Genomic DNA, 20,572 nt, shown 5'->3' on the forward strand with positions numbered 1-20,572 from the left:
GACTGGAGGGGCCATTGGCCTGATCCAACATGGCTTCTCTTATGTGACACAGAGTGTTGGACTGGAGGGGCCACTGGCCTCATCCAACAGGGATTCTCTTATGTTCTTATGTGACACAGAGTGTTGGACTGGAGGGGCCATTGGCCTGATCCAACATGGCTTCTCTTATGTTCTTATGTGACACAGAGTGTTGGACTGGAGGGGCCATTGGCCTGATCCAACAGGGCTTCTCTTATCTTCTTATGTGACACAGAGTGTTGGAGTGGAGGGGCCACTGACCTGATCCAACATGGCTTCTCTTACGTTCTTATGTGACACAGAGTGTTGGACTGGAGGGGCCATTGGCCTGATCCAACATGGCTTCTCTTATGTGACACAGAGTGTTGGACTGGAGGGGCCACTGGCCTGATCTAACAGGGCTTCTCTTATGTTCTTATATGACACAGAGTGTTGGACTGGAGGGGCCATTGGCCTGATCTAACAGGGCTTCTCTTATGTTCTTATGTAACACAGAGTGTTGGACTGGATGAGCCACTGGCCTGATCCAACATGGCTTCTCTTAGGTTCTTATGTTCTTAAGAAGAAGAAGATGATGATGATATTGGATTTATATCTCTCCCTATACTCTGAATCTCAGAGTCTCAGAGCGGTCACAATGTCCTCTACCTTCCCCCCCACACACACTTCACAACAGACACCCTGTGAGGTAGGTGGGGCTGAAAGAGCTCTCCCAGAACTGCCCTTTTAAGAACAGAGTCTCAGAGCAACCTACAGTCTCCTTTATTCCCCCCCCCCTCATAACAGACACCCTGTGAAGCAGGAGGGGCTGAGAGGGCTCTCATAGCAGCTGCCCTCTCAAGGACAACTCCTGCAAGAGCTATGGCCAAGCCAAGGCCATTCCAGCAGGTGCAAGTGGAGGAGTGGGGAATCAAACTCAGTTCTCCCAGATAAGAGTCCACGCACTTAACCACTACGCCAAACTGGCTCTACACCAAAGGCCTAGATGAGGTGAACCACAGTTACTAGTTGAGTTTCTGCTCCTGATCTGACAGACACTAACCAAGGAGCTCGTTGGCTGAAATGGCCCCCCCTCCAGCCACCACACCAGGCACAATCTTTCCACTCAGCCACAGTCTGCCTGGAGTCAGGATCCTTGCTGTTGGGGCTCCAACCGCTTCCCTGACATGTCCTCTGTGGAATTTGCTTCTCCACCTCATCCCCTGCTCTGCGACTGCAGAGGGAAGGCCTTGCCAGCTGAGGCGCTTCACAAGATCTTCCCAGCCTTTTAACAAGCCAAGCGGCAGCTGGAAGGGAAGGAAAGGCTCAACCATTCCAGCCGCACACCACTTCCCTGACAATGCCTCCCACCTCAGCAGCTCTTGGGGAAAAAGAAAACACAAGCAGAGAGAGAGACAGAGACAGAGAGAGAGGGGGAGACAAGCAGAGAGAAGAGAGAGACACAGAGAGAGAGAGAGAGAGAGAGAGAAACACAGAGAGAGAGAGAAGAGAGAGACAGAGACAGAGAGACAGGGACAGAGAGAGACAGAGACAGAGCCTGATCTGGGCCGCTTGAGAGCAAAGAAGAGCCTGCTGGTGAAATCGGGCAGAGACGGAGAGGCCAACGCCCTTCTGCTCCTGTGTGGCAGCCTCAAGCCAAATCAGAACCTCACAGCTTAGGGTGGAAATGATGGGGTGGGGGGAAGGAATCCAATCACAGCTTTTCCACCAGAGCTCTTACAAGGTGACCAGCACAAGGCAAGGTCTCTCTCCTAGAGAGTGCATCCAGCTCCGACTCCCTTGGCAGACACGCTAATTATGCCAACAATGGCTGCTTGAAAGACCCAGCTGTCTTTGAAGAAGACGATGTTGGATTTATATCCTGCCCTGTACTCTGCATCTCAGAGTGGCTCGCCATCTCCTTCCCCTCCCCCCTCCTCCCACAACAGACACCCTATGAGCAGTGTTCCCTCTAAGCTGAGTTAGTGTGAGCTAGCTCACAGATTTTTAGCCTCCAGTTCACACATTTTGGTCTTAGCTCAGGAAGGATACCCTAGATCACATTAATTTATGCAGTAGCTCACAACTTTAATACCAGTAGCTCACGAAATAGAATTTTTGCTAACAAGACTCTGCAGCTTAGAGGGAACATTGCCTGTGAGGTGGGTGGGGCTGAGAGAGCTCTGACAGAAGCTGCCCTTTCAAGGACAGCTCTGCGAGAGCTATGGCTGACCCAAGGTCATTCCAGCAGGTGCAAGTGGAGGAGTGGGGAATCAAACCCGGTTCTCCCAGATAAAAGTCTGCGCACTTAATCACTACAGCAAACTGGCTCTCAGATTCCTTGGGTGACACTCAGATACACCACAGATTGACAAGCCTGAGAGGAAATTGTTTGGGTTTTTTTTAAAAAAAAATATGATTGTGTGGCAGGCAGATGTGGGCATGCACACAGCAGTACAAGGGCCATTGGTTCCAGATTCTCTCAGTCGTAAATAAGGGGATTGTCATGACCCTGGGCCTAGCAAGGACTTCAGGCCCCAGGGAAGCCGGCTTAGGAGTTAGTGGGAAAAGCCTACATTTCCCAGGATCCCCTCCTGAGAACAGAATATAAAGACGCAGCCCAGGACGTGGGTGTTCTTTCCCTGGAAGGCTGAGCTAGAGGTGGGCTGTGCCTGAAGAGCTTGAGCAGGGGAAAGCTCCCTCATCCAAGGCAAGGGGTGAGTGCTGGTTAGTAGTTTAGGGACTGTTAAGTTCAGACGCGTGTTAGGACTTTTGTTTATTTTCCCTTCACCCTTTTATTGTTTTCTGCACCTTGGTTGTTTATATTGCACTGACTTTAAAATATACCTTTTTGTTGTTGTTCCCTCTGCCTGGTCCTCACGCCTCTTATTTGGCCTAAGCTACAGGAGGCCTGAAGGGCTTGGGAGGGGACTGTGGGCCTGCTCAAGGGGAACCCTTAACCCAGAGTGGTGGCAGCCATTGGTAATGCCCCTGAGTCGTGACAGGGATACACCACAAACTCCGCCCAGTCCATTTCATGCAAGCCACATCTACCTCCAGCCATACACCAGCAGCAAGAAATCAGTGTGGATCCAGTTTGTTCCCATGTTTTCAACAGACGCATCTCTCACATCTATGGCTCTTTCCTCTGCCACCCCTTGCTCTTCCTTGTTGCACAAAAGCAGACAGGAGCGGAAGTTGCCTGGCCCCCAACAACAGGCTTCCAAGCCTTCCACCCCCACCCCACCTCCAACACGCTCTGTTTGGAGCAGGTCACGTCCATGGGGAAGGTGTGCATGCTGCTTCCCTGCCGAAAGACACACCCGAACCATAATGGGGCTGGTGGATCTCGCCATGTGTGGACAATGCACTAACAGGCAATGAGGTCAGAAGGAAGGCAGCAGAAAGACTTTCAGGAAAAAGGGCAGGGCGGAAAGAAAGAAAAAGAAAAGAATGGAACCTGGTGAGACAAAAAGACCGCCAGAATCAGCAGTGACCTGATGCACATCTGTCAAATCCACACAGTGGGGGGGGGGTGTCTCCCACCCCCAGGGCCCAGCATCCCTCACCCCCCCTGCAGTGGCCAATCCAGGGTTTGCATGGGGGGGGGGAGCCGGCAGCCTCTTCGTAAGAGCAGGGAAGATGACGCTGCTGAGTCATCCTGGCGTGTCCAGCAGAGCTTTGCAGCAGTTATATAACAAGCAGTACTCTTCCTGCTCCTCTTAGACTTCTGGCTGCCCGCCCTGCTGTGATCCCCCCCCCCATGTCATCTGCCCCCTCCCACCTCTGGACACAAGGGGTCCAGCCGCAGCCGCTGGGAGAGGCTGGAGCCAAAAGCCACTGCCTGGTTGCCAGGGGGATGGGAAGGAAGGCCCTGTGAGGAGAGCAAGGCCTGGGGAAGCGACGGAAGGTGGGGATGAGACCCAGCAAGGGCGGGAAAGTGGTGTGCCTCTTCTCTCACGCCAGCAGGGCTGCAGGCCCTGCATCTTCCATGTCCACTGTGCAATTGAGCCTCTTGGCTGCAGGCTGCCTCGTTCAGGTGGGGGAGGGTGGTCAGAGGAGAGTCCACAGTCCTGCGCCCCCCCCCCAACGACCACAGCCAGCCCTGCAAAGGATGTGTGGGATCCTCCCAGGGCAGAGCCCTGCAGCCACTGAAACAGAACCCTCCCCCAGAGAGCAGCCTGGGTCATGGAGGAGCTGCTGGGGGGAGGTCAGGGAGGGATCCAGAAATCCCTGGAAGAGAAAGGTTGGGAGCAACACGCCCTCTAAACTGTGGAGTCTTGTGAGCAAAAATTCTACTTTGAGCTGCTGGCATTAAAGTGGGGAGCTGCTGCATACACTAGTGTGCTCTGGGGCCCTTTTTCCTGAACAAGGACAAAAATGTGTGAGCTGGAGCCAGCTCACACTAACTCAGCTTAGAGGGAACATTGGTTGGGAAGGCCTCTTGCTAGATATGGAAGCCAGCTAGAAAATGGGGTTAGGAAACAGCAGCAAAGCACAGAGCTCATCCGCCTCACAGAACCACATCTGTCTTGCGGCAGAACCCTGGGACAGTGGTCAGAACAGGGGTCCAGGTTCAAATCCCTGCTCTGCCACAGAAGCCTGCCAGGTGACCTCAGGCCTGTCACGGTCTCTCAGCCTGACCAGCCTGCCTGCGGATAAATTAGAGGAGTGAAGAATGATAGATGCAGAAATCAATTTGAATTTCAGCTGAGAAGTGAAGCTTCCAGTTCCTGCCGTGACAGAGATCCACTCCAAAGTCTCCACGTCTTTGTGGCCCCTCAAAGGCACCATCAGTGATTGAGGCCCCTCTATCCAGAAGGCTGCATGGGGTGGGGGTGGGGTGGGGGACCTTCATCCACCAAACAAGAAGAGCTCCTGCCCCACTCCATGTTGGCTGCTCTTTTAAGCTCTACAATTCTGTCTGGCTGCAGCCGACATCAATCCTCTCTGAAAGAGGTCCTAGAGCCAGAGAAACCCAAGGCCAGAAGACCCAAGGCAGAGGTCAGAAGAGATTGCCCAGCTCCACGGGGAGTGGGGGGCGGACTCCAGCCCTTCCTGAACCTTGGCAGCCCACTTTCCCCCAAATTCTGAAAACCAGGATCCTGCAAAGAGGATCTCTCCAGCATGGGGAGGGCGACAAAGATGGTGAGGGGTCTGGAGACCAAGTCCTATGAGGAAAGGTTGAAGGAGCTGGGCATGTTTAGCCTGGAGAGGAGGCGGCTGAGAGGTGATAGGATCACCATATTCAAGTACTTGAAGGGCTGTCATATAGAGGATGGTGTGGAATTGTTTTCTGTGGCCCCAGAGGGTAGGACCAGAACCAACAGGTTGAAATGAAATCAGAAGAGTTTCCAGCTCAACATCAGGAAGAACTTCCTGACCGTTAGAGTGGTTCCTCAGTGGAACAGGCTTCCTCCTTGGGAGGTGGTGGGCTCTCCTTCCTTGGAGGTTTTTCAGCAGAGGCTAGATGGCCATCTGACAGCAATGAGGATCCTGTGAATTTAGGGGGAGGGGTTTGTGAGTTTAGAGGGGTTCCTCAGTGGAACAGGCTTCCTTGGGAGGTGGTGGGCTCTCCTTCCTTGGAGGTTTTTCAACAGAGGCTAGATAGCCATCTGACAGTGATGAAGATCCTGTGAATTTAGGGGGAGGGGTTTGTGAGTTTAGAGCGATTCCTCAGTGGAACAGGCTTCCTCCTCGGGAGGTGGTGGGCTCTCCTTCCTTGGAGGTTTTTAAGCAGAGGCTAGATGGCCATCTGACAGCAATGAGGATCCTGTGAATTTAGGGGGAGGGGTTTGTGAGTTTCCTGCATTGTGCAGGGGGTTGGACTAGATGACGTTGGAGGTCCCTTCCAACTCTAGGATTCTAAGATAGATTCTGACACTGACCAAACGCTACCAAGTCCAGGAGTGACCACAAGAGAATACCATTGCCAAAAACCATCATATGGGGAACAGCTAAATAACCAGCCAGGAGAACTTCCGCCCAACTCCCCAAGTAAATGAGAAACAAGCTGAGGGACCCCGAACTACCACCTTGTGGCACAGAGATGTCCCCCACCTTTTTGAGCATGGGGGTAATTTTGAAATTCTGACATAGGGTGGGTGGAGGTGCAGCAACAGATGGCTGCTGCAGGAGGTGGAGCCAGCCCGAAAATGCCAGGGAGCGAGGATATGCATCATCCTTGTAGGAATGCTTCAACACTTTGGGCAGAAGTTCTGTTTAACAGGTTGCCCTTATATCTCCATGGCCAATCAGATCTCCAGTGGCCAATCAGAAACTCTGCTGGGCAGAAGCCCCACTTGCCCCACCCATTTTCTAAAAACACTTGGAGGCACCAGGAAAGGTGCCAGTGAGCACCACAGATGCCACGTCAGAAAACCCCGCTGTGCTAGCAGGGTACAACTTGACAGATTGAGAGCCAGTTTGGTGTAGTGGTTAAGTGCACGGACTCTTATCTGGGAAAACTGGGTTTGATTCCCCACTCCTCCACTTGCAGCTGCTGGAATGGCCTTGGCTCAGCTAAAGCTCTCTTATCTGGGAGAACCGGGTTTGATTCCCCACTCCTTCACTTGCACCTGCTGGAATGGCCTTGGGTCAGCCATGGCTCTCTTATCTGGGAGAACCGGGATTGATTCCCCACTCCTCCACTTGCAGCTGCTGGAATGGCCTTGGGTTAGCCATAGCTCTCTTATCTGGGAGAACCGGGATTGATTCCCCACTCCTCCACTTGCACCTGCTGGAATGGCCTTGGGTCAGCCATGGCTCTCTTATCTGGGAGAACCGGGTTTGATTCCCCACTCCTTCACTTGCACCTGCTGGAATGGCCTTGGGTCAGCCATGGCTCTCTTATCTGGGAGAACCACGTTTGATTCCCCACTCCTTCACTTGCACCTGCTGGAATGGCATTGGGTCAGCCATGGCTCTCTTATCTGGGAGAACCAGGTTTATAATAATATAATAATAATTTTTTATTTATACCCCGCCCTCCCCGCCAAGGCAGGCTCAGGGCGGCTTTGATTCCCCACTCCTCCACTTGCAGCTGCTGGAATGGCCTTGGGTCAGCCATAGCTCTTGCAAGTGTTGTCCTTGAAAGGGTAGCTGCTGTGAGAGCCCTCTCAGCCCCACCCACCTCACAGGGTGTCTGTTGTGGGGGAGGAAGGGAAAGGAGGTTGTGAGCCACTCTGAGATTCAGAGTGAAGAGTGGGATATAAATCCAATATCTTATTCTTAGAGAGCCAGTTTGGTGTAGTGGTTAAGTGTGCAGACTCTTATCTGGGAGAACGGGGTTTGATTCCCCACTCCTCCACTTTCACCTTCTAGCATGGCCTTGGGTCAGCTATAGCTCTCTTATCTGGGAGAACCAGGTTTGATTCCGCACTCCTCCACCTGCACCTGCTGGAATGGCCTTGAGTTGGCTATAGTTCTCGCAGAGCTGCCCTTGAAAGGGCAGCTTCTGGGAGAGCTCTGTGAGTCTCACCCACCTCACAGGGTGTCTGTTGAGGGAAAGGAAGGCAAAGGAGATTGTAAGCTGCTCTGAGATTCAGAATGAAGGGCGGGGAACAAATCCAGTATCTTCTTCTTCAAAAGGTGAGACAGAGCAAACAGCCCCCTGAGGGTCCAGACAAAGCCACACACAGTTATGGTCCCAGCCGCACGTGGCATTTAGAAACAGAGCTAGTCTAAGCAGGTGCGAGATGTGATCTTTTGGGCCCCTCAGTGCCAGAGCCGTCCTGTGTGACATCAGAACAGATCTGGAACTGCTGATGACCTCCTGGATCCTGAGGCAGCTCTGCTCACACCCTTCAAAATACTTCCACCGCCCCACCCCCCAGATTGCTTGTGAAATCTGGCTGATCGTAAACAGTGATGTGCAATAAAAGGAAGACCAAACACGCCTCTCTTTCCACACCGCCTGCAGATTCCAGACAAAACTGGACATTCTCCTAAGAGACAGGCTCCAAGACGACAAGGCCATGTCAAAAAGGGCCGTCCAATGGTCAAAATGACCACAGTTCTAGGATCAAACATGGAGGCGCACCACAGGGACTGGCTGACAGACTGGAGGAAGAGCTTCCACAGGCAACAAACAACCTCTTTTCTCAGGTGTCAAAGCAGAACGCACAACCGCCCAAAGGCACAATTGGTCAGCTAGAGTCTAGGACGACGCAGTGCCTGGCCTGGGAGCCACAGGTGGGGAAGGCTGCTGTCCTTCTGAGACCGAACCCCTCCCGAGCTCTCCTGAGCCGAGAATTTGAGCTGCCTCCATTTTGCACACAAAAGGTCTGAGGTCTGAATGGAAACAACCCACGCTTGGGACTGGGGTTAATGCCCTCGAAGGGGATTCTGCAAAGCACGTCCCCAGATGCTTTTCACAGAACCTCGTCTTCTTCTGGCAGACCTCAGGATTAGTTTTGGGGAGCAGACTGGCAAGCAAAGCAACCCTCCAGACCGACCGTAGGCCGAACCCTACAGCAGCAATCCAGAGGCCTCTGGCTGGGTTTCAAGCCGCGTCTTGTCCCAGAACTTCCATTGGCCTTTTGGAAAGCTCTGAGCTTTTGATCCTGGGGGTGCCCAACCAGCAGCAGTCCCAGTCCCCCAGCACACGAAACCCGGGTTTATTTCAACCAGGGCTGGGACATGAACCAAGAGCTCCTGTGCGGACGTCAGTCAACCCCCTGGTTTGCATCAACCAATCTTGACTTTGTTGTCATCTTTTAAGGGCCAGGAAAACATCAGTTGCTCAAAAGCAGAGTTAGGACTCAACTGCAGTTCATAAACCAGCTTTGGGTCTAACTAACCGTGGTTAACGGAATGGCCCATATTTCAGTTTAGCTGAACTGCAGTGTGCGCGATGCCGGAACTCAAATCACTGTTCAGCTTTTATAGCACGACTGAGAAGAGATGACAACTCTGCTTTGGTTTTTGCCCTGATTACTCTGGAGAAAATCTAGGGAAACACTGAAATTGTGCCCTAAGAAAGCACAGAAACTAGAAAGGGGGAAGATGAAATCAACGGAAGTGCCACGTGTCCCCCACGGCCTCCCATGGCAGCAGCGCACACGCTACATGGCAAAATAATAATAATAATTTTTTTGTTGGCCCCTGTGTGACACAGAGTGTTGGACTGGAGGGGCCATTGGTCTGGTCCAACATGGCTGCTCTAATGTTCTTATGTGACACAGAGTGTTGGACTGGAGGGGCCACTGGCCTGATCCAACATGGCTTCCCTTATGTTCTTCTGTGACACAGAGTGTTGGACAGGAGGGGCCAGGGCCTGATCCAACAGGGCTTCTCTGATGTTCTTATGTGACACAGTGTTGGACTGGAGGGGCCATTGGCCTGGTCCAACAGGGCTTCTCTTATGTTCTTATGTGACACAGTGTTGGACTGGAGGGGCCATTGGCCTGGTCCAACATGGCTTCTCTGATGTTCTTATGTGACACAGAGTGTTGGACTGGATGGGCCATTGGCCTGGTCCAACAGGGCTTCTCTTATGTTCTTATGTGACAGAGAGTGTTGGATTGGATGGGTCACTGGCCTGATCCAACAGGGCTTCTCTGATGTTCTTATGTGACACAGAGTGTTGGACTGGATGGGCCATTGGCCTGATCCAACATGGCTTCTTTTATGTTCTTATGAGACACAGAGTGTTGGACTGGAGGGGCCCTTGGCCTGATCCAACAGGGCTTCTCATGTTCTGATGTGACACAGAGTGTTGGACTGGAGGGGCCATTGGCCTGATCCAACATGGCTTCTCTTAAGTTCTTATGTGACACAGAGTGTTGGACTGGATGGGCCATTGGCCTGATCCAACATGGCTTCTTTTATGTTCTTATGTGACACAGAGTGTTGGACTGGAGGGGCCACTGGCCTGATCCAGCATGGCTTCTCTTCTGTTCTTATGTGACACAGAGTGTTGGACTGGATGGGCCACTGGCCTGACCCAACATAGCTTCTCTTATGTTCTTATGTGACACAGAGTGTTGGACTGGAGGGGCCATTGGCCTGATCTAACATGGCTGCTGTTATGTTCTTATGTGACACAGAGTGTTGGACTGGAGGGGCCACTGGCCTGATCTAACATGGCTGCTGTTATGTTCTTATGTGACACAGAGTGTTGGACTGGAGGGGCCACTGGCCTGATCTAACATGGCTGCTGTTATGTTCTTATGTGACACAGAGTGTTGGACTTGAGGGGCCATTGGCCTGATCTAGCACGGCTGCTGTTATGTTCTTATGTGACACAGAGTGTTGGACTGGATGGGCCACTGGCCTGACCCAACATAGCTTCTCTTATGTTCTTATGTGACACAGAGTGTTGGACTGGAGGGGCCATTGGCCTGATCTAACATGGCTGCTGTTATGTTCTTATGTGACACAGAGTGTTGGACTGGAGGGGCCACTGGCCTGATCTAACATGGCTGCTGTTATGTTCTTATGTGACACAGAGTGTTGGACTTGAGGGGCCATTGGCCTGATCTAGCACGGCTGCTGTTATGTTCTTATGTGCCCCAGAGTGTTGGACTGGATGGGCCACTGGCCTGATCCAACATGGCTTCTCTGATGTTCTTATGTGACACAGAGTGTTGGACTGGAGGGGCCATTGGCTTGGTCCAACAGGGCTTCTCTGATGTTCTTATGTTCTTAACCTCACCCTGGTCCCCTCCTGATGGACACAGCCCCCCCCCCTCCAATCTCCCTAAAGCTGAACCTGAGAATGGAATTCCCAGGTGACCTGCGCAGCAGCCCCAATTCCAAGGCAGTGCTGGGTTAAACTCTGCGGAGGCCCCTAGGCAGTCAGAATCTTGGGGGGGGGGGGCTTGCAAATTATCTCAGAGGCCCAGTGCCCCCCCTGCAGCCCCCTTCTTAAAAGCCCCTTGGAGCAAGCTGCAGGGCCGAGGCAGAGAGAGGCCAGAGCGGCTCATGCAGTCTGGGCGGGGGGGGGGGGGGGTTCCAGCCCGGGGCCCCTAAAGGCACGGCGGGGGGGGGGGGGGCTCATAGGCCTATTTGTCCTAATTGTGAATCCAGCCCTGGCCCAAGACCCGCCTGTCAGAGCCCCACCCCAGGCCCAGAAGAGGAGGTGGGATCCTTTTTGGAAATGGGGAGGAGCAGACTTTGGGGGTGGCCGTGGGGGGTGGGAATCATGGCCTCCTCCTCCTGCCTTCCAAGAGTGTCTGCAGCCCTCCAGGGGAGGGGGGGATGAAGGTGGCCGCAACCTCCAGGCGGGGAGGGAGAGGGGGAGGGGGTGGCTTCAGCGCTCCCTGCTCCCTCTTCCCTTGCTCGCGAGAAGGGCCTGAGCTGCGCAGGCAGCAAAGAGAAGGCGGATGGGGGGGGGGGAGGCGTGTACCACTTCGCCATCACCAGCCCCGGGGCGGCATCTCCGTCTCCTCTCCAGCATTCCTGCGCGTGCAGGGCTGAGGAGCGCCGGGCACAAGAAAGACAGCCGAGCGGAGCACCTGCCTCCCTGCGCCTTCATCGCGGGGGGGGGGGGGACTTTTCCTGCCTCCTCAGCATCAAGGGGAAGCTTTCAAAATGGCTTCTCCCCCCCCCCCCCGGCAGCTCGAGGTGGTCCGGCCCCTTCTCCCGCTCGGCCTCCTCCTCCCTCCCCCCCCACGGCTGCCAGGGCAGATCTGAAACCCCCCCGCCCAGCAAGACCGCTTCAGCAGCCCCCCCCCCCCCCCGTCTGCCAGCCATGGAGACTCCAGCACCCGCCCCGTGCCCCCTCCACCGTGGGGAGACTCTGGGGGGCAGGCACCCCCCCCGCAGGCTCAGCGTTAACCCCTCGAAGCCCCCCCACCCCCGCGCTGCACACCGCGGAGGGGGGGAGGGCGAAGGAGCAGAGGGCCGGGCCGGGGTGGGTAGGGGAGAGCCCTCCAGTCCTCCTGGCCCCCGAGGAGCCGCCATGGCGCCCCCGGACCCCTCCGGCCCAGCCCAGCCCCCCTCCCCGCCCGGTGCTCTGCTGCAATGCTGCCCCCCCCGCCTCCCTCTGCCCTGCCTTGCCCGGCTGCGGCACACAATAGCGGGCTGCGCCGCCGGCAGCTGTCGAGGGGCGCCCGCGGGCCTGCCCTCCCGCCACAAAGGCCGCCGCCCAGGGTGCGGCTGCCGCTGTCCACACGTTGCGGGGCGGCGGCGGCGGCGGGCAGGGCAAGGTCAAGGCGCCTTTGTGCGGGGCTGCGGGGGGGGGGTGCCCCAGAGGGCCGTCGAAGGTGCCGCCCGCCCTGCCCTGCCCTGCCCTGCCCGCTGCTGCTGCCCTGCGGGGGGGGGGGGGGGGTGGCCAGGCCCGCGGGATCCGGCCGCCCTTCGTAGCTGCGCACACACGGGCGCGCGCCTGGCGCGCATCCCCTCCCGGCACGCGCCTTTCTCCGCCCGCCCGCCCCCTTTGTTCGCCTGCCGTCCGCAGGGGCTGCGCCGAGGGGGGGCGAGGGGGGGGACGGCGAGACCAGCGGGCAGCCCAGCGCCGCGGCCGGCCTCTGCTATGGCGCGGGGGGGGGGGAGTGCAGAAATGCCGCCCGGGGAAGGAAGCGGCCCGGCGGGGGGGGGGCACGCACAAACACCCGTTCTCCCCCCCCCCCCCCGAGACACGCCCCGGAGCCCATCGGGTTCAGCCCCCCCCGCCACGGCCAGGCGGCACACCCACACTCGGGCGGGGGGCCACGACGGGAGAGGGCCTCCGCGCCCCCCCATCCCCGGCAGCGGGGCAGGGGCGTCATCCGCTCCCCCCGATCCTGCCCTGCACCCCTGCCGCCCCCTGCCGGACGGCGACCCCGGCCAGAGAGCCCCTGCCCCCCCCCCGCGTCCTTTGCGGCGCAGCCTCGCCCGACCCCCCCGCGCCGGCGAATACCTACAGTGACCATGCTGGGGGCGCGCCGGGCTCCCGGGCTCCTCCGCCGACGGCTGGCGACTCGGGCGCCTTCCTCCTCCTCCTCCTCCTCCTCGGGCCGCCCCCCCTTCGCCTGCTCCTGGTGCTGCTGGGGCGGGCGGGGAGCGCCGAGCCTAGCGGAGGGGCGGCCGAGAAGCGGGCAGGTCCTCGGCGGGGCGGGCGGGGGGCGCGGCGCCGAGAGGCACGCGCACTGGTCCTCCTTTAAACGCCCTTGACGGCTTTGGCGCAGGGAGGGGAGGGGGAGCGCGGGAGGGAGGGAGGGAGGGAAGGGGCGGGCGCCGGGCTCTGCAGCGGCAGCGGTGGCGGCGGCGGCCCCCCCTCGGGGCTGTCTGGCCTGGCAGCGGGGAGGCGCCGCGGGTGCCCAGGGGAGGGCAGGGGAGGGGGGGCGCCCGGCAGCCGCAGCTGGCCTCGCTCCGCCGCCGCCCGCGCAGCCCCTCTGTGGCCCCCGCCCGCTCGGCTGCGGGCTTTTAGGCGGCCCCCCCACCGACGGCGCCCGCGCTCATTGGCTGCCCCTTCGTGGCTGGCCTCGCCCCTCCCCGCGCCGCCTGACCCCCCCCCCCCCACCAGAAGGGGCCGGGGGGCAGCGGGGGCGCCTCCCCCCAAGCGCCCCCCGCGGGAGCCTGCGGAGCCGGGCACCGTCGGCGGGGAGCCGGTGTGTGTGTGGGTGGGGGGGCAGCAGGTAAGGCGAGGCCGGGCCAGGCGGCAGGAGGGAGGGGGGAGGGGGCGCGAGTGGCCCCAGCAGAGCCCCGAGAAGGGCGCCCAACAGCAGGGCAGACGCCCCCCCCCCCCCCGGAGCCGGAGGGTGGCCGGTGGGCAGCCGGCAGGGGAGCCCCTTTGGGGATGGATGGACCGATGGGAGGATGGGTTGAGAGGCGGCTCAAGGAAGGGAGGGTGGTGCTCTGGGAATCGGAAAGCCACAGCCCTTCCACGCATCACCCCTTATAGCTCTCCTTGCCTCTGACTCTCCCTGGTGCGGGGGGGGGGCATGATGGGCATCAGCACAGCAGCGGTGGTAGCAGCTCCCTGGGTTTGGAAACAGGCCAGCAGCAAGAGACCATCCCAGTGCTACAGCCCCCTATCCCCCCCAGTCCCTTCCAAGCCACCAGGACCAAAGAACGGCCTGCATCTTTCCCCTTCCGTCTCCACAACAAAAAGGGCTGCATGCTTTGTGGTCCTAAATAAAAGCAAAACTGGGAACTCAGAGGAACTACATTTTGAAGTGAACACAGATGAATGATAATAGATTGTCATGGCATCATAGTGGTGACTGGTTTTTCTTTTTACAGCTCACCGAAGGCCCTGTGGTGCCAGGCATGTGGGGGAGGGAAGATGTTGTGAAAAGGTCACCCACAGGTGGGGGACAGTGGCACCAATGTGGGCAGTATCTTTGCAGCTGGAAAAACAGGCACCATGCCTTCCTTGAGGTGTGCTGATGGGCTTGGCTGCATTCTTTCCAAAACAGTTGAGTCAAGCCAGTTTGGTAAAGAGCATATTGAAGGAGGGGAAAACCTGGAAAGAGGATGGCTACAGCAAGATGTTCATAGAATCCGAGAGTTGGAAGGGACCCCCAGAGTCATCTAGTCCAACCTCCTGCACAATGCAGGAAACTCACAAACACCTCCCCCTAAATTCACAGGATCCTCATTGATGTCAGATGGCCATCTAGCCTCTGTTGAAAAACCTCCAAGGAAGGAGAGCCCACCACCTCCCAAGGAGGAAGCCTGTTCCACTGAGGAATTGCTCTAAACTCACAAATCCCTCCCCCTAAATTCACAGGATCTTCATCGCTGTCAGATGGCCATCTAGACTCTGTTTCAGATCCCCCAAGGAAGGAGAGCCCACCACCTCCTGAAGAATCCTAGAATTGGAAGGGACCTCCAGGGCCACCTAGTCCAACCCCCTGCACAATGCAGGAAACTCACAAACACCTCCCCCTAGACTCACAGGATCCTCATTGTTGTCAGAGGGCCGTCTAGCCTCTGTTGCAAAACCTCAAAGGAAGGAGAGCCCACCACCTCCCAAGGAGGAAGCCTGTTCCACTGAGGAATCGCTGTAACGGTCAGGAAGTTCTTCCTACTGTTGAGCCGGAAACTCTTCTGATTTAATTTCAACCTGTTTGTTCTGGTCCTATCTTCTGGGGCCACAGAAAACAATTCCACACCATCCTCTATAGGACAGCCCTTCAAGATGGTGATCATGTTGTATGGATTCTTTTTTAAAGGACTCTTCTAGTTTAGAATCCGAGGTGGGGGAGGGGGGAACCTGTCCATGGAAGGAGCTTGAGGAATCTTCACCTCGGCTCTTTCCACCCAGGGCCCAAAGAAGGCCCCTGCTCCCAGTGACCAGCGGACCACACTTGACCTTTGTGTTGCTATTTCCCTCCAAGGAGCCAGGCCGTGGCCATGATCGTGGCTTTTAGCCTGAGAGGTGATCAGTCATCAGACTGTACATCCCCCAATCTCAGAAATCCAACCACTGCAGAATGCCCAAAATAATTTGATCTCTTCCAGGAAAAAGAAATCAATAGTTGTTTCAAAGCAGCATCGCTGGTCTCATCTGATCCAGCCGCCTCTCAGCAATCACAGAGTTGGGAAGGACCTCCAGGGTCACCCCCCCCCCCTGCACAAGGCAGGAATGTCACAAATGCCCCCCACACACACACAGGACCAGAGCTCCAGCTGGCCGCACCCACCAAGTGGCCGCCATGTGTTCCCAGACAAGGAGGTGTGGCCTGATAGGCAAATGAGCTCTGCTGGGCTTTTTCTACAAAACGAGCACTGCCCCCCCCCCCACATCCATCCTCAGTGAGCCCCGCAGGCTCCACACCCAGAAGATGACAGAAACTAACTGGCCTGGAGGAAAATTGCTCCCTGACCCCAAAGTGGCCATCAGCATTTCTCTGGGCATGTAAGAAAGGGCCAGGAGAGCTACACCCTTCTGCAGCCCTTCCTGCCCTCCTTCTTGTGACCTGCCTAAATTCACAGGATCCTCACTGCTGTCAGGTGGCCATCTAGCCTCTGTTTAAAAGCCTCCAAAGGCAGAGAGCCCACCACCTCCCGAGGAGGAAGCCTGTTCCACTGAGGAACCCCTCTAAACTCACAAACACCTCCCCCTAAACTCACAGGATCTTCATTGCTGTCAGATGGCCATCTAGCCTCTGTTGAAAAACCTCCAAGGGAGGAGAGCCCACCACCTCCCAAGGAGGAAGCCTGTTCCACTGAGGAGCCGCTCTAAACTCACAAATACCTCCCCCTAAATTCACAGGATCTTCATTGCTGTCAGATGGCCATCTAGACTCTGTTGAAAAACCTCCAAGGAAGGAGAGCCCACCACCTCTCAAGGAGGAAGCCTGTTCCACTGAGGAACCGCTCTAAACTCACAAAGACCTCCCCCTAAATTCACAGGATCTTCATTGCTGTCAGATGGCCATCTAGCCTCTGTGGAAAAACCTCCAAGGGAGGAGAGCCCACCACCTCCCGAGGAGGAAGCCTGTTCCACTGAGGAACCGCTCTAAACTCACAAACCCCTCCCCCTAAATTCACAGGATCTGCATTGCTGTCAGATGGCCATCCAGCCTCTGTTGAAAAACCTCCAAGGAGAGCCCACCACCTCCTGAGGAGGAAGCCTGTTCCACTGAGGAACCACTCTAACGGTCAGGAAGTTCTTCCTAATCATAGAATCCTAGAGTTGGAAGGGACCTCCAGGGTCATCTAGTCCAACCCCCTGCACAATGCAGAAAACTCACAAACACCTCCCCCTAAATTCACAGGATCCTCAATGCTGTCAGATGGCCATCTAGCCTCTGCTTAAAAACCTCCAAGGAAGGAGAGCCCACCACCTCCCAAGGAATCCTGTTCCACTGAGGAACCGCTCTAAACTCACAAACCCCTCCCCCTGAATTCACAGGATCCTCATTGCTGTCAGGTGGCCATCTAGCCTCTGTTTCAAGACCTCCACAGAAGGAGGGCCCACCACCTCCCGAGGAGGAAGCCTGTTCCACTGAGGAACCGCTCTAAACTCACAAATACCTCCCCCTAAGTTCACAGGATCCTCATTGCTGTCAGATGGCCATCTAGCCTCTGTTTAAAAACCTCCAAGGAAGGAAAGCCCACCACCTCCCGAGGAGGAAGCCTGTTCCACTGAGGAACCGCTCTAAGAATCAGGAAGTTCTTCCTAATGTTGAGCCGGAAACTCTTCTGATTTAATTCCAACCCCTTGGTTCTGGTCCCACCTTCTGGGGCCACAGAAAACAATTCTGCAGCACCCTCTAACACGTTGCTGGCTTCAAGGTGCCACAAGGATCACATCTGGTTCTGCTGCAATGGGGGAACAAGACCAGCCACACCGCAGTTTCGCCCAGCTGCGGCAGAGGGGTGGTCGCCTGAGGCAGCCAAGAGAGAAGCACCAGGGCTGTCTTCCTTTGGAACATAGTTTCTTGTCCTAGGCAAGTTTAATGTCCCCCTATGATGGTATCCCAGTTGAGCTATTCAGAATCCTAAAAGAGGATGCTGTTAAAGTGATGCACGCATTATGCCAGCAAATTTGGAAAATGCAACAGTGGCCACAGGATTGGAAAAGGTCAGCTTATGTTCCAATCCCAAAGAAGGGTAATGCCAAGGAATGTTCAAAGTATCACACCATTGCACTCATTTCACACGCCAGCAAGGTCATGTTAAAGATCCTACAAGCCAGGCTTCAGCAGTATGTCGATCGGGAACTACCAGAAGTTCAAGCTGAGTTTCGGAGAGGGAGAGGAACTAGAGATCAAGTGGCCAACATGCGCTGGATAACAAAACCAGAATATGAATTCCAGGACAGTATTGCCTAGCAGAGGACACCTTCCGAGTGGTGGAGGACTGGGCTACAGCTTCCTTCACAGACCCAGGAGTGGCCCAGCTGTGCAGGCAGGTGAGGCAGCTGTTGAGGGAGGGTCCTGTGAGTGCCTGCCTGGCCAGCCCCCTGCATGAACAGCAGCTCTGCACAGATCAAGGCTGGGGTGACTTCACTTCCCCATGTCTGAGACTCCAAAAAACAGCGCCCAGTTTTTAGCATCCCTGAAAGAAGGTGTGCCTTGTCATTTGGTGAGAAGGCAAGTCTGGCCCCAAATATGGCTCGTGGGTTGGTTTTAGCCCAGCAGGGTCAGCCCTGGTTAGGACTTGAATGGGAGATCCCCAAGGAAATCCAGGGTTGCTACGCAGAGGCAGGCAAGAGCAAAGCACCTCTAAATGTCTCTTTCCTGACCAGGATGGCCCAGGCTAGCCTGGTCTGCCCAGATCTCAGAAGCTGTGCAAAGTCAGCCCTGGTTAGTCCTTGGATTGGAAAACACCCAGGAAGTCCATGGTTACTATACAGAGGCAGGCAAAAGGCCACCCCCCTCCAGGTGTTTCTTGCCTTGACCAGGGCCAGCCCCAGACTGTCCGGCACCCTAAAAGGGTCAAGGTCGTCCCCTGTGCGAGCACCAGTCCTTTCCGACTCTGGGGTGATGCTGCTTTCACAACGTTTTCACGGCAGACTTTTGACGGGGTGGTTTGCCTTTGCCTTCCCCAGTCCTCTACACTTTCCCCCCAGCAAGCTGGGGACTCATTTGACCCACCTTGGAAGGATGGAAGGCTGAGCCAACCTGGAGCTGGCTACCTGAACCGGCTTCCGTCGGGATCAAACTCAGGTCATGAGCAGAGAGCTTGGACTGCAGCACTGCAGCTTGACCGCTCTGTGCCATGGGGCTCTTTGTCTGGCACCCTAGACAAGGTCGACTTTCACCCTAGACAAGGCAGGGGTGGAATGAGTTGCTGGAGGAGGTCAGGGGGCCCTGGGGGAGCTGCGCAGTTCCACAGGGCCTGCAAGGCGACGCTCTTCCATCAGGCGTTTGCAAGTTAGATCATTGGCTGCTGCAGTCTCTGGAAAATATCTGGACCGCCTCTTGCAATCTGCTCCATCTAGAACTCCTGGACCACTAAGATCTGCTTTGCGGAGAACACCGAGCAACACAACACACTGCAGACCGTTCCACCTGAAATGAAACGTCAATGTCTCTGTTTGAAATAGTTTTTACTGTTTTATTGTATGTTTATATTCATGCATACGCATGACGATGTGAGCCACTCTGAGCCTGCCTTGGCCGGGAGGGGGGGATACAAATGGAATTAAACAAACAAGCAAACTTCTGACACATACACCCCGCCCCCCGCCCTGGTAACATCGCTGAGTTACATGAGAGGTGGCCCCTTTGGCAGCCCCAGAAGTCCAGCGCCCTAGGCAATCCCCCAGTTTCCCCAGTGGCAGGGCGACCCAGGCCAGCCCCAGCTCCTCAGATCTCTGCAGCCAGGCCGGGACTTCTGGTGTGTCTGGTGGCCTCGTTTGGTGCTCCGGGATCCGCCCTGAATCTCAGCGAGAAAGTCAGGCTATAAATCAGGGGGACAAATACAGAAACGGACCTGTGGAAAGCTGCTGTTGGATTGGAGGGGACTGAAGGGGGACTGCGCGGAGGACGAAGTGCTCAGTGGGGGATCCGCTGCCCGGGGGGGGGGGGGGGAAGCCGCCTCAGGCAGCAAAGGGGGCAGGGGCTTATTTTTGCAGGGATGCCCGGAGCTTGACAACAGCAACAATTGCGCAGCGTGTCCCTGGTCTGTTCTGCAGCGAAGTTGTGCGGAAGGCCTTTAGTCGGGACTGAACAAGATCATCTCCACGTTCATCTTCCTGCCATTGTGTGCCTTTGTGTTTGGGGGGGAGGGGGAGAGGATAGGGCCCTCCTTAGACATTTGTTCGTTCAACTTTCCCATGGGACTGGCCTTCAAGTGGCTGCTTCTTTGCTTCGCAGAACGCCTGTCTGACTTGCCCCCCCCCCCCCGCCCCGCTCCCTGGCAAGCCTCGTTGCCCTTCCTGGAAACACCTGCTCCGAGCGCTCCCGTCCCGGGTCCCGGCGGGGGCTTGGAAGGAGAGCCTCAGCGGAGCCCCCACGCGCCCCCCGCCCCCGTGCCCCCCAGCGGAGAGCAAAACTCCCAAGCTCTGCTCTGCCATCAACAACCTCGCAGGCCCCGGGAGAGCGCTTGTTTGTGAAGGTGCGCCCGCCCCTCCCTCCGCCCCCCCCCCCCCGCGCAAGCAATCCTCAGCCGCGCCCCTTCACGCCCTCCTGCCACCCCGGCCCCATCCCTGGCGTCTCCACCGCCTGCCCCCCCCCCCCTAGTTCCTGCCCTGTAGGCGACCGCGGCTCCAGCCCCCTTTTCTCTCCGGGGAGCGGCAGCTCTCCTCCTGCCTGCCTTCCTGCCAGTTCTGCCCGACGTCGCTCACACTCCCGGGCAGGCGGCGCAAAGAGAAAGCAGCCGGCGTGCCCCTTGCCCACGAGACCCCCTGCCCTGCCTGCCCCCCATCCGGCTCGCTTTCCAGCAGATGCCCTCTGGCCCCCTCAGCCGGCCTGCTCTCGCTCACCGCGGGGGGGGGGGGCGGCTGTGCCCCGCGAAGCCCCGGCATGGAGGGGGGGGGCCCTGCCTCATCTGCCCTCAGAAGGAACCGCTCTGCCTCTGGCGGGCCTCTGGTGCTCCCTTGGAAGGGGAGAGGAGAGAGAGAGCCAATCGCAGCGGGTCCCGGCGGGGGGGGGGGGGAGAGAGCCCGAGAGACGCGCACAGGCGCGCACGCATAGCTAGGTAACGGCTGGGTATGCACGTCGGGTGATTTATAGCTGTCGGTTCGGTCGGG

At 56.9% G+C, this 20,572-nt stretch overlaps 2 protein-coding genes across 6 annotated transcripts in view; both read right to left on the reverse strand.

The window, feature by feature from the left end:
• Positions 1-12,890, reverse strand: part of ELAVL3 (ELAV like RNA binding protein 3) — a 95,706-nt gene extending 82,816 nt beyond the window's left edge. For 4 of the 5 annotated variants that reach the window (XM_060252533.1, XM_060252531.1, XM_060252528.1 and 1 more), the window contains exon 1: positions 12,846-12,890. In XM_060252533.1, the coding sequence (XP_060108516.1) occupies positions 12,846-12,854 (9 nt within the window). In that variant the 5' untranslated portion in view covers positions 12,855-12,890. The remainder of the gene's footprint in view (positions 1-12,845) is intronic. The other variant, XM_060252529.1, reaches the window with a different exon arrangement.
• The window catches only part of ZNF653 (zinc finger protein 653), a 194,848-nt gene that overhangs the window by 107,596 nt on the left and 66,680 nt on the right, over positions 1-20,572 (reverse strand). The window lies entirely within an intron of this gene.

This window comes from Heteronotia binoei, chromosome 13, assembly GCF_032191835.1.
Source record: "Heteronotia binoei isolate CCM8104 ecotype False Entrance Well chromosome 13, APGP_CSIRO_Hbin_v1, whole genome shotgun sequence".
Classification (NCBI taxonomy): Eukaryota; Metazoa; Chordata; class Lepidosauria; order Squamata; family Gekkonidae; genus Heteronotia; species Heteronotia binoei.